This window comes from Nesoenas mayeri (assembly GCF_963082525.1).
Source record: "Nesoenas mayeri genome assembly, chromosome: 4".
NCBI lineage: Eukaryota > Metazoa > Chordata > Aves > Columbiformes > Columbidae > Nesoenas > Nesoenas mayeri.
Window position 1 is genome coordinate 23,112,560 of NC_137540.1, and position 12,367 is coordinate 23,124,926.

General features: G+C 38.5%; 1 protein-coding gene across 1 annotated transcript in view; it reads right to left on the bottom strand.

The window, feature by feature from the left end:
* WDFY3 (WD repeat and FYVE domain containing 3) overlaps positions 1-12,367 on the bottom strand; it is a gene marked incomplete at both ends in the record, with an annotated part of 112,920 nt that overhangs the window by 24,211 nt on the left and 76,342 nt on the right. Inside the window, 9 exons of the mRNA XM_080343105.1 lie at positions 1,016-1,069; positions 1,879-2,106; positions 3,185-3,262; positions 4,712-4,869; positions 6,755-6,937; positions 7,760-7,869; positions 8,686-8,915; positions 9,458-9,618; positions 11,183-11,282. Of these exons, the coding sequence (XP_080199231.1) occupies positions 1,016-1,069; positions 1,879-2,106; positions 3,185-3,262; positions 4,712-4,869; positions 6,755-6,937; positions 7,760-7,869; positions 8,686-8,915; positions 9,458-9,618; positions 11,183-11,282 (1,302 nt within the window). The remainder of the gene's footprint in view (positions 1-1,015; positions 1,070-1,878; positions 2,107-3,184; positions 3,263-4,711; positions 4,870-6,754; positions 6,938-7,759; positions 7,870-8,685; positions 8,916-9,457; positions 9,619-11,182; positions 11,283-12,367) is intronic.

The following is a 12,367-nucleotide window of genomic DNA, read 5'->3' on the forward strand; positions in this document are numbered from 1 at the left end:
AATCAAATTAGCTTTATTACACATGGATGCTTGGGACAACTAAGAGATTAAGATCAGCAACACCGAGATTTATTATTTCAGGTCAAACTGGCTGCCCACAAAATCAAAAATTTAAGGCACTGTGATCTAATTTGCTCACTTATGCTCAAATAGGTCTTTACTCATCACCACAAAAATGCCACTTCTGTGACACTTAACACCTCTGTGAAAACAATTTATGTACAGCCTACAAAAAAACCCCAAACTAGCGCTGCTACATGAAGAAACAAACACAGCAACAATTTATGATCTATTCTGTATAATTGAATGATTTTCATTCATATGTATTAGTTGTCATTGTCATATGCAATTCAAAAGGAGAGAACACATTAAACACTGTACTTAGTGATGGGCAAGACTGCAAATGTAATTTAGCAGAGAAGCAGCATAACACTGAAATGCTCACAGTGCAGCCACTTTCAAATAAGTCTGTTATTTCCAAGGCAGGATTCCTGTTTTTTAAGCAAATGTACATTTCATTAATTTCATGAATAGAAGAGTCAGGTTAGACAAAATTAACCTGGGCTCTAATAAAAGTAGGCCCGTTCCAGGCCATTATTGCCAAAAAGGAGAAAAACTGCTCAGCGGATCCTCTCTCAGAATGAAAGACCTTCCCAGTAAGTGCTTCCAAGTGTCCGTGTTGCCCATTACTAAACATGTTACACAGACCATTAGTTCAGATCCCGAAGCCACAACACTTCCCACAGTGAGAACAGTGAGAGCACAGCGCAACACAGCCGGTTAGTGTGCAAAGAAGTTAACATCTACAAAGTTTTATTAGGTGAAGGCTGAGGAGAGCACAGTAACATCTTCTAACGTGATTACTGAAAAAAATCTTTAGGCCTGGAAAAATTTACTGAAAGAGCAAGTTGAAAGCCAAACGTAGAAGCTATGTTAAGGTTGCCTAACATGCAGTAGGAAAAAAAAAAGTTGTATTTATTTTACATTGTTCCAGTCAGTGTATTTGTTTCTTTACCTTTTGAGGAATGGTATCATCAGGTGTCTCAGGAAGTCTACTTGAGATGTCAGACTGAAAACAGGGCATCAATTATATAAACATCAGAAAAAGAACACTTCTGAGAAGAATGTACGATGGCACGTTTTCCACTTCATGTGAATTAGAATGTCACTACAGCTATTGTGTGTCAGATTGCAAGTAGATAAACATACATAATAGTTTAAAACTGGTTGTATGCTATTTTTTGTTTGTTTGTTTTAACTACTCTGACACTCATGCTTGATTTGAGGAGAGAACATCCACGCATGCCTAAAAAGACACAATAAAGACTGCTGCATTTCTTAAACAGCAATCCAAAGTGAACAGGAACTAACCGCCAAGCTTTCGAAGGCCACATGCATTTCTGCCACATAGCCCACATTCATATTTTTGGATGGATGAAAGTACATTTCACAAATGCACCCAAAGCAAGGCCTGTAGCCTGTTCCATTTTTTTTTTCCAGATCACTGTTTACCACATCATTTAATATAAGGCCAAGAACTCAGCCTGAAACCTGCCATTGTTACACAGCTTCTCAGCCTCCAGAGGCTTGTGAAGATGCCTCCATTGTTCACTGGCAGGATCACCCAGCTGATGCAAACACACCTCATTTTACATTCCAATGCTAGTCTTCCAATTCACTTAGTTTGGAGCCCAGTGGTTCAGTCCATTCCCTGAATATACTATGAAGAACAAGACCTCACCAGCCATTTAGGACATACAGACAGAATACCAGATAATATCAACACAGTAAAGCACATTTCTTAAGAGAAACGTGTAAAGTAGTATGGATTTTACAAGAGTGCATAAAATTACTCATTGCAAAATTTTGTATGCTTACCAGCAAGTTTGTTTCTTGCTCAGCTTCGGGCATGTAGGGATACTGAATATAAAACATGTCGTTTCGCACCATCTTCTTCCTCATTCTGCAGGGACCCTCAGTCATCTCCAGCATCCACTTGTCAAGATGGGAGCCAATGGGGGGACCCCACAAACCGCGCTCTCGTAGTAACTCATATTCAATTTGAGACCACTCTTCCGTCACGTATTTTAATGCATTCTGCTGACGCTGAATACAAAAACATTTGTACATTTGTCAAAAGTGATGTTGTTAAGCCTGTCTCTGATGTTGGCAAAGACATTTTCACTACCTTACAGAAAGATGCATAATAATTCAAAAATCTAGCAGCATTTTCTAGCATCTCTTAATGATATTTCCAGAGTCAGTTAACATAAAAGCAGGGCTCGTATTGTAACCTTCTCAACAGGAGGAGAAAAAAGAAGGGAAAGGGAAAGGGAAAGGGAAAGGGAAAGGGAAAGGGAAAGGGAAAGGGAAAGGGAAAGGGAAAGGGAAAGGGAAAGGGAAAGGGAAAGGGAAAGGGAAAGGAAAAGGAAAAGGAAAAGGAAAAGGAAAAGGAAAAAGAAAATAAAGGTAAAAGCTCTGGTTTTGGTTTTTATCTTTAATTGAATGCATTGGTAAATGGCAAATATGCCAGAAATGTAACATTAATCCACAGATTTTGAAGAAGGATTTTAGTTGTGAAAACAAAAATTCTTTTGGAGGCCTTCCCTGTTTGTATTTACACTGAAGAGAGAGGTTAATTAAGTTAAATGAAAAGTTAATCTAGTTTGAACCAAAGCACTTTGGGGCTGCTTCAAAGAAACAGCAGGGTACAGTTTTATTCTGGTAGAGCAGCCTCTTTCTGCTGCTGCATGATTTGGGAAAGGCACCACAAAATTTTATCTGTGTTACTATAAAAGTAGTGTTTGTACACAATGCTTCTACGTATCTTTTAAGTTTTTCTACAATGGTTTAGTAAGGCAGCATATCTAGCATACTTTCAATCTCTCTCTTTCCACCCCCTGTCCCTACTTCTAAGGAAAGGCTACTTAAGCTTCTTGGAAAAAAAAGAAGTTTTAACTTATGCAACATCGCTACAGGAGTTTTCATCTACAACCAAATCAGAATTAGTTTCCTCATTTGTTTATTTGCATAAAAAATCCCTTAAAATAATATCTTTATCTAAATATACAAGAATTTACTGATGACATCATAATATTTTACAAGCCCTGTACTGAGAAACAGCATCAGTATAATCTAACAGGTCAAAATACCAGTGTCAGGCAACTAATCCTCCGAACCATACCTCCTGATATTCCTTATACTGCATATCAACCAGGTCCCGAACCACTGCAATGTGAGTGAACATCCACTGGGAAATTTCCTAATACAAAGATAAAAAGACAGACAGAATGACACTTCATAAAAGCAGGTTTGGATTGAATGAAAAGCCTATGAACACATCACCCTTGCTAACTTGCTCAAAAGGGACAGTTTCTTAAAAAAAATTACTTAGATGATGAATTTAAAAGTAATGCATGCAACAATATTTAAGGTTTTGTTGGTGTTTTTATTATTATTTTTTATTATTATTTTTTTAAAGGCAGTAAATTCATGTATGGGGATACCCTTTAAAAGAAACTGGCAAACATTTGGAAAATATTCCAAGCATGTGACTAAAAGTTCAGAACAGTCCCAAACAGCTAAAGATTGGCACTAACTGACAAATACTATTACTTTTCCCTATTTCATTTTGAGTAACATTTCGTGGGTGCTGCCTAGTTTGTTGGAAATCCTGAAGCACTCCACTCCAAGCCTCAATACACCTGTTTTCACTTCATGCTCCCTCTACTGGTAACAGACAGAAATGGTTCCTTGTCCCCTCAGTTTATGAGTTTCTTCCTTTTTATTAATATTTTAATGTGTATGCCTGGCCACCAGAACAACAGGAATTCCTTTTTTTTTTTTTTTTTTTTAAACAAAGCCACTGAATAATTTTCAGATCAGTAAAAGAACTGGAAACAGTTTTCGATTTTTTTTCACAGGTCACAATTAACTCCCAGTCACCAGCAGTTATAAATTACCTTGTGGCAGGAATCCACCTGCCCTCTTCAGCCCAACATCTCCCCACTGTTTCAAATGCTAATTACAATAAGAACTCAATCCTTCAAAACTTTCAAACCCTTCTTTCCTTTGTTTTCAATGCCTCAAATATTTTATACAAATTGCCTGCAATGCACTACCAGGTACTGTCCTACTGAGAGCACACAGCTCTACCACTGCTGTGCTGCGCTGCTCTCTTTTTTATTTTATTTTTAAGCAGGCAGGTTTTAAAGTGAATGTCCAGTTCTACCAGTACATATTGTTTTGCTGAACTCCTCTCTGTAGTACAATAAAAATAGAGCAAAGCAGTGTTTGTTTAGTCACGATATGTAAAATGTTAATTTAAGGATTTTTGTGATTTATATAATCTTGGGTGTAGAATGAAGAAAAGGACAAGCACCTGTCTCACAGCTTCCATTTCAGGGCAGTATTGCAATTTGAATTTAAGATCCAGACAGCAAAGCAATAAAGTATATATGTAACCAAAAACAACTGAACAGACTCATCAACGACAAAGAGCTTAACTCTTGGCTTAATCTTGCAGATATGCAGATGCTCCTACTAGATTAGGACACGCAAGATGCCCAGTCCGGATACTCAAAAAGGGGAAAACCAAACACCAGACACCACTGTACACCCAGCAGGACTCCTTACATTGGGGTATTTACTGCAAACCCTGCACATACATTGCTGGATTTTAGATTGCATGTTAGTAATTGATAAAAATTACCTGCGTAGAGAGGTTGTGTTTGTTGAGCCCACTCTCCTTGCGGTTTCTCCTGGAACCTGTCAGTTTAGAGAGGCCGAAGCCACTGCTAACTCGTGAAAGTTTTGACTGCGTGGCTGGAACCAAAGCCTCCCCCCTACTGATGCATTTCTTCTCATGAGCTGAAAATCAAAGATAAATTGTTAGGGGTGTTTTTTAGGGTTCCCCCCACCCCCACCGCCTTTTTTTTTGTAGTAGAATAACCTTTTCTGCTGCTTCAAAAAGGTGGCTGTTTTGGGGCTGGGCTTTGTGTATGTGTGGTTTTTTGGTTGGTTGGTTTTGGGGTTGGTTTGTTTCTTTTAAGAGCAGTCAGCAGCATTCACATTTACGTCAAACATTCATGACTTATGTGAAGAAAGATCTCCAGATGAAATTTAGGAATTACTTGTATTTTGAAAATTTGTTACTCCTTCTGTCAATTATTAGGGCCCATGAGCTATGAATTCTGTCCTCATCTGAAGAGGTGAAAACCAGTTACGTATAATAAAATCATCACCTAGCCTCCCCTCCACTCCTACCAATTTTAATTTTGCTGAATTGCATCTCTTAAAGAACAAGTGGGCATTCCCAAGACAGAAGACAGCATCTGGAGAAATAGTTTTTTTTCTCAAAACAGTTACAAAGATAAAATTTATAAAACTTTTGTCATAAACAGTAGATAGTAGCACCTGCTCCCCCCTCAAACCAAACCAAAGCAAAACAAACAACACCCCAAAAACCCACAAACAGCTGAGATGCAATCTCTGTACCTAAAACCAACCTAAAACATGACCCCACTAAACAATCTGGCAGCACAAGTATGCTGTTTTGAGCAGAGAAGCCAAGTGGGCCTACCGCATCTTTTTGTGCACATACAGCCATCCTGGCTGATAGTCAAATCTGCAACACTGCTGTGCTTAATTCAAGACTCAAGTAAAAAAAAAAGTCAAAGCTCAGTCCAACTCTTTCAACAGTTTGTAGTTCTCCCAATATTCAGCTAATGAATCATACTGTGCATCAGTTACCTTTGAGTCAGAAAGTACATGCTTACATTCCTCACTGTTTCTCTAATTCATTCCTTCTCTAAGCTTTCTTCTTTTAAAAGCACTACTACTTTTTTATAGCAATAATGTCTCCAAAGATCCTTCACTCTAGTAAAAACATTTCTGCAAATATACCAACTATCAGTGACATACTGGAAACTCAAACAAACATGAGAAACAGGGAGAAAACAGATCTAGAAATACAGAAACCACAAAAACAAGTATTCCAAGTTTCCAAAAACACTTTCTGTACATCCGGGTTAATCTCAATTCCTTCAGAGCCATGTAGTTGTCAAAGGAGTCATGTCCCTGGAGTTTTATATCTATTGTCTAAACTCTCACAAATTCAGTCCAGCAACAGTTGGCCTTTATTACATGGACACACAGCTAACTCATGCTTAACTTGCTGTCCACTGGGATTCCCAGGCCCTTTTCCTGCAAAGCTCCTTCCTATGCTGAACAGGAAATTTCCCAGCAAAGAAGGAGAAGTCAGGGAGTCACTGCTGCTACAGAAGGGCTGCTCAGTCACACATTTGCAACTGGATCACCAGAACGAGTGTTTGCAGGCTGCACCCAGACATGTTCAGGAGGGGTTCCCCCCTCTCTGTCTGGCACATCCGATCCCAAGAAAGGTAATACAGGTCACCCTGAGCCAAGTGTTCATGGGAAGGTACTAAATGACTCCATCACCATAATCCACAATATGCTACTTGGTGCATGCTCACGCACACAGGACACTACTGAGATCACCAACAGCATTGAATAAAGGCCCCGTGTGCAGCACAGTGTAGGTATATCCTATACACAGCACAGTGTACATATATCCTACCCATGGCAGAGTTTCTGAATGAGATACGTTCAGTGCTCCCAGCTTAGAGCATTTACTGCCACACAAAATCTCAGCCTGTATTCAAACATCCAGTGCATATGGTTCACTTCAGGAAAATCTACCATTCAGGACAGATAAATTTTCAGTTACACTTACCCAAATGATTCTGCCAACACTTTAAACTTGCTTCCTCAATAAAAGGTCTCGCAACAGTTATATCCACTTGACCACGATCATTGACAGGCAATGTCACTTTGAAAGCTTCTTCCAAAACCTGTTTTTTACTATGGATCAGCTCTGTCCACACTCTGTTTATGGCCTTTAAAAGAAGCTGGCGACCTGCATAAGTACATCATCACAAACAGCAAGGTCTCTATGGTGCTTATAGAATCGGTTAAGTTTACAGTAGTGAACTGAAGAATTTCTGCCATTATACTCTAGTTTCTTGCCCTCTTGCATAACTTGTGAAATATCTTTGACCAGACTGCCTCTTTTTACCATTTATATGCTATCAATTAATTTTGGTATGTTTTTCTCTGAATCTGAAACACTGGCTCTGATTAGTTGCGATCCTTCTCCCACATCCATCTATCAACAAAATGAGATAAAAAAAACCTCTTATAGAAATATATGCCTATATACAAACATACTTCCATATATTATGCTTTAATATTTTACATAAGTACACATCCACATAAATATTGAATATATTTATATGTAAAAAAACCCCCATCACTGAATCCCTTCTTCCACAGCTAGTTCATAAATTTCCTTTAAGTGAAAGATCCTGAGGATGCCACTGAATAATAATTTTACACCTTATACCAATAATTTCATACCTATGCTCATGTAAGATCCAGTTGATGCAAAAGCATGGTGCACACTTAAAATGACCCATTTCTATTGCATTTAACTCACTGCATATAAACCAGTATTTCTAATTCTGGTGCATGTCCAGAAAACAATGAAGAGCTCTTTCTATTTTAATAAAACAGTAACTTATCCTGGATATGTCTGTCTTGGAATTTTTAAGCGATTTTATCTATTTTTAATCTATTTTAATATACACACAGCCCTAAAAGTAACTGGGATAAAAGATTAGTGATGACAATACAGAAGTGACATTAGCAGACATCTGTGACTTTGTCACTCACAGATTACCTTCACTGACATCTTGATTGTAGACTCCATCTGGTTCTATATCAGAGGGGATCATTATGTGCCAAGTTGTCATCCTGGCTTCTGCTTCCAATCCAAACCCATCAACATTGCTACAAATACAGAACAAATTAACAACAACTAGAAAAAAATACAAGCTAAAGTGTTTGATTCCCTGTGACAGTATCGCAAGGATTAATATGTGCCACTACAGCAATGTATCTTCACTTCTGTCCACTTGAGTTCTGGTAAACCTGCAGTCACAAGCTAAACTAAAGGCTTATGAAAAATCACGCGTCATGGACACTGATGTCACTGGAGGAAGACGGTCGTATTTGCAGAAACACAAAACAGCTGAGGCCATAAACAGAGAACATGAGGGTTTCTGCTGCTGATGCTTCCTAAGTGTCTTTGAATGAAACAAATCATACATCTTTTTGGAAAAATAAAACAAAAAAGCCAAGTGGGCGTTTGTAGCAATGGAGAAAAGTTGGTGTCTACAGCATTTGTCACTGGCATCTGATTAAATGCTTGACTGGACTTATTCAATGCTGTACATCCAAGTACTAAGCTACAGAATTTACATGAAATTATTCAACAGACAATAAATCTAGTGACAGATCCCTTTGATTATTAATTACTTAACACCAGTGTTTCTTTCTACCTTGAAAACATTTCAAATTACCAAAGCACAACAACAAAATGGTTAGATGAGCACCCACGTCAGTATTTTAAAATACCTTTGCAAAAAGAGGTATGAAACTGTTCTCTATATCTGGGCTCTTCAAACCTGGTTTTGTTTCAAAACAAATCACTTAAGCTTGCTTGCATTTCACTGGATTAGCAAGGCATCATTGCTGAGAGAGAACAGGTGATTTTAATACTTCACAGACCTGGTTCTGGAATGAAGTTCCAGCTGAGATATTTACCTTCCCACGTGCAGATTAATCAAGCAGTGAGCTAGGCAGCTGATGAACTCTTGATCGTGATTTCCAGGTCCCAAAATCAAGTTTCTGTTCACAGTAAGGACCCTCAGCGAATCAAGGAGAGCCACTTGCTGAGGAACCGTTTTGTGTGCCCTTGAGAACTGATATAAGATGGTCCTGTTCAGGCAGTGGTAAATAGCATCCAGTGATAGTCCCTGAGATCTTCTTTTTGACTGATGTGAAGGAAAAAAAAAGATCAGATAGTAGCAGAAAAATCAATTTACTGGCAGATAATCTTCCCCTGAATTGATGCATGCTCATTTTTCAAAGTTGGTAGTTTACTAAAAGTATCAATTCCAAGAATTTCAAGGACTAAAATGACTTCAATACATGATGATACACATATTTTTAACATCTATATAGACATTGCTGATTATTAACAACAAAGTCTTTTAATAATCTCCAATAAAAATACATGAGGAAGCTTCCCAAAAATGTTGATGTAAATTTAGGAAGCTTCCAAAAAATCATGTGAGGTAACTTTCGTTGTTTATTTTGGGGGATTTCTAAAAAATAACATCATCTGAAAGCAGTTTTTACTGCTGATCAGATGTGCTAGGGAAGCTCAGTAAAAAGAGAGAAAGTCTGGGGAAGAAAAGCATCCTTCTATGCTGACCTAACATGCAGGTGGCTTAGTGACTGACATCACTACATGGATTTTAATGTAACCTGCAAAAATGTTTTGGCAAGCAGGCTAACAGAACAACACTGCTACCTGTGCAATGAGCTGGATTATGAAGTCCACCAGAAGTTTGGATTCTTTGTTGAACATGCCCTGCCAAAGCTTATCCACCACACGCTGTGTAAAATAAAACACGTTGTTCACCAGCACTTGGTAGCTTCCTCCACTCGTTATAGGCAGAGATGCATCTTCACCTAGATAACAGCAAAACACAGTTTTCTTTACTTACCAAAAAAGATCTGCATAAATACAATTACACTAGTCTATGCTTTCTAGACTTTTGTAAAAGAGAAAAAGACTCAGTCAAACAAACAGCCCTACAATGAACTTTGATAATTCGAACATTTGAAATTGGCAGTGACAAAAGCCACAAAAGGGGGAACCAGCAGGCTAAGAGGCCAGAAGAAATGGTACTTCAGCGATCCTGAGGCATCATGTTTATGTGCAGCCTTTCAACTGGAGCCTGAGGCATCATGTTTACCTATGGTCTTTCCTTTCAACTGGAGATGCATGAGTGTAGAGCCATCTGTAGCTTTTTTAAATTAGTGTTTTGCTTTTCCAAACACCTTGAGGTGACAAGTGATAGCAACCAACATCACTTCTCCCTCTCTCTGCTTTGCTCAGTAAAACTTAGAGTCAATAGGCATCAGCTGCACGTGTCTGTGTGTACATCTGTCAGTTGAGCTGTATTAAGAGAAGCTTGAAAAGTGCAAGTGCTTCCATAACAAAACAAAATCAAAAAAAACCTCACTGCAACAACAAATCCAAAAAACATCAGTGGTGTTGATTTTGCTGGAAGTTCACCCACATTTATTGACTTGCTGCCCTGCCTGTATGTGAAGCAACTGATAGCACCATACCTGGAGGAAGCTGAACAAAACCTTGAAGAAAGAATGCCCAGAGAAAGCAAAGTTCTCCTCCTGGGCTGCATAGAAGTAAGGGCAGGTGGTTCATTTGAGAACCTGACCCAAAGCTTCATATAACATGATTCTTGATTCATTTTATGAATGCACTACACCCAAGGACAAATCATTGCTGTGGCAAGAAGTGGGGAAACTTCTAAGCACATCTGAACAGAAACACATGCTGCTGTGACATCTGGGATGGGGACAGAGCAGACTGACAGCTCCTGGGAAGTCCAGCAGGCCATCGTGAAATCCAGCTGGGCACCTGAGCAGTGATATTCCTACAGGTCATCTCATAATCATCTAAACTCATGCTTTGGTGGGACAGCCCACCCCACTGACATCCAGGTTGCAAGCTTCTCATTCTTTTCCTGTCCATTTATTAACGGGATCAACGGAGTGCTAGTCCCAGAGGCTTTTTCTCAGGTGCTGCATTCATAATAAAACTGCAGCAGAAGGAAATGGAAACAAAACTAACTTTTAAAAACCAAGTGCCCACTCATAATAAATTTATAATAGCTCCAGATCCTCTACCTATGCAATAATGGCAAAAGACGACGCAAGATCCAGTTTCAATTCCTTCTGATGTGATTGCAATTTGTCTGGTTTACATATCCAAAACATTCATCCCCTATACTTTTTTTTAGTAACCTATTTAATAGCTTTGGCACAATTGAAATAGTAAGGGAAAGTATGATAACAGCAACATCATTTACACATCAAAGGAAAGAGAAGGAAAAAAAGATAAAGACAATAAAATTGTAACAAAAGATGATGCTAATAAAGAAAAAGTTAAATAATCAAAATATTTTGCTCAAATCAACAGATTGATAATTAAACTTCACTATATTACCCAATAAAACATCAGCTGCAAGTAAGTGGTCCATCACTCCATCCAAAACATATGTCTGAAACTCCTTTTGCTGTGTTCGTGTCGATCTTTCAGGGGAAGCCTGATAAAAGAAATACAATCTTAAGATAATGACTATCTCTGAGTTAGCAAAAAGGGAGTGGGAGGATGGTTTTCTAGCTGAATTTCTCTTTTTTCCGCTTTCATAAACAATATTTTTCCTCTTAACATTCTACCTCCAGTAAAAAGCCTTGGTTTTATCTAAAAATTTAAGAGAATGCATGTCAAGTATACATCTGTATGCAGTCTTACAGAGATGACATTACTCCTATTTAAACCCAGTAAACCCATCTACTGCCATAATAGGAACTGGAAAATAACACATTCCAAAAAGGTGCACAAACGTCTAACTAAACACATGGTTGACCTTTGATTATCTCCATCTACATAGTCACCTCCTTCCATAAAAAAAAGAAGACAACCCCCCCCCCAAAAAAAAAGTAAATGGGACAGGTCAAACACCGAAGCTGATCATTGCTTCTGTGTGGGGTTCTGCATACTACTACAGCAGCCTTGGTATAGTCGTATAATAGATGGATGTGCTAAACCTTTCTAATTTCCTTTGTGCTTTGAAGGACTTTATCACCTTATGTTGTTCAATGGATACATAATCATGCCTAACTGATTGACTCAAACAGTCCTAGAAACCGACATAATGTGAAGTGAACCTGCTTTGTCTTCCCCCTCAGCAGTTTAGCAGTGCATACATACTCAGTCCTCTGAATACACTAAGGGGCCAGTAATTAACATTGATGAGTGATTACAGATTAAAACAGCAATAAAGCAACTGCAACCAACTGAACATGGCCTCAAATATGCTTGCCAGTGTTTGCGTATAAAAGCATCTCTTGACAATTCATTTTTTATTTTGTGACTGCAGAGAGGCCCAACTGCCCCAGGAAATTCATTAGGAAGTACAAAAGCATGGTCAAAAATTCCTGCAGCTGTTGAAGAAATGGAAGACTCTGCAACATGTAGATGAGGTAAGAAAGAGGTAGGTCAAGGGACAATGAGAACTGATGTGAATCGAACATTTCAAAACACATTGTGTGAAGAAGGTGTAGGCAGTTAAACAGCAGCTGAACTCCCCATCCTCTACCTCACAGTTAACAGAAGGATGCTTCCTTT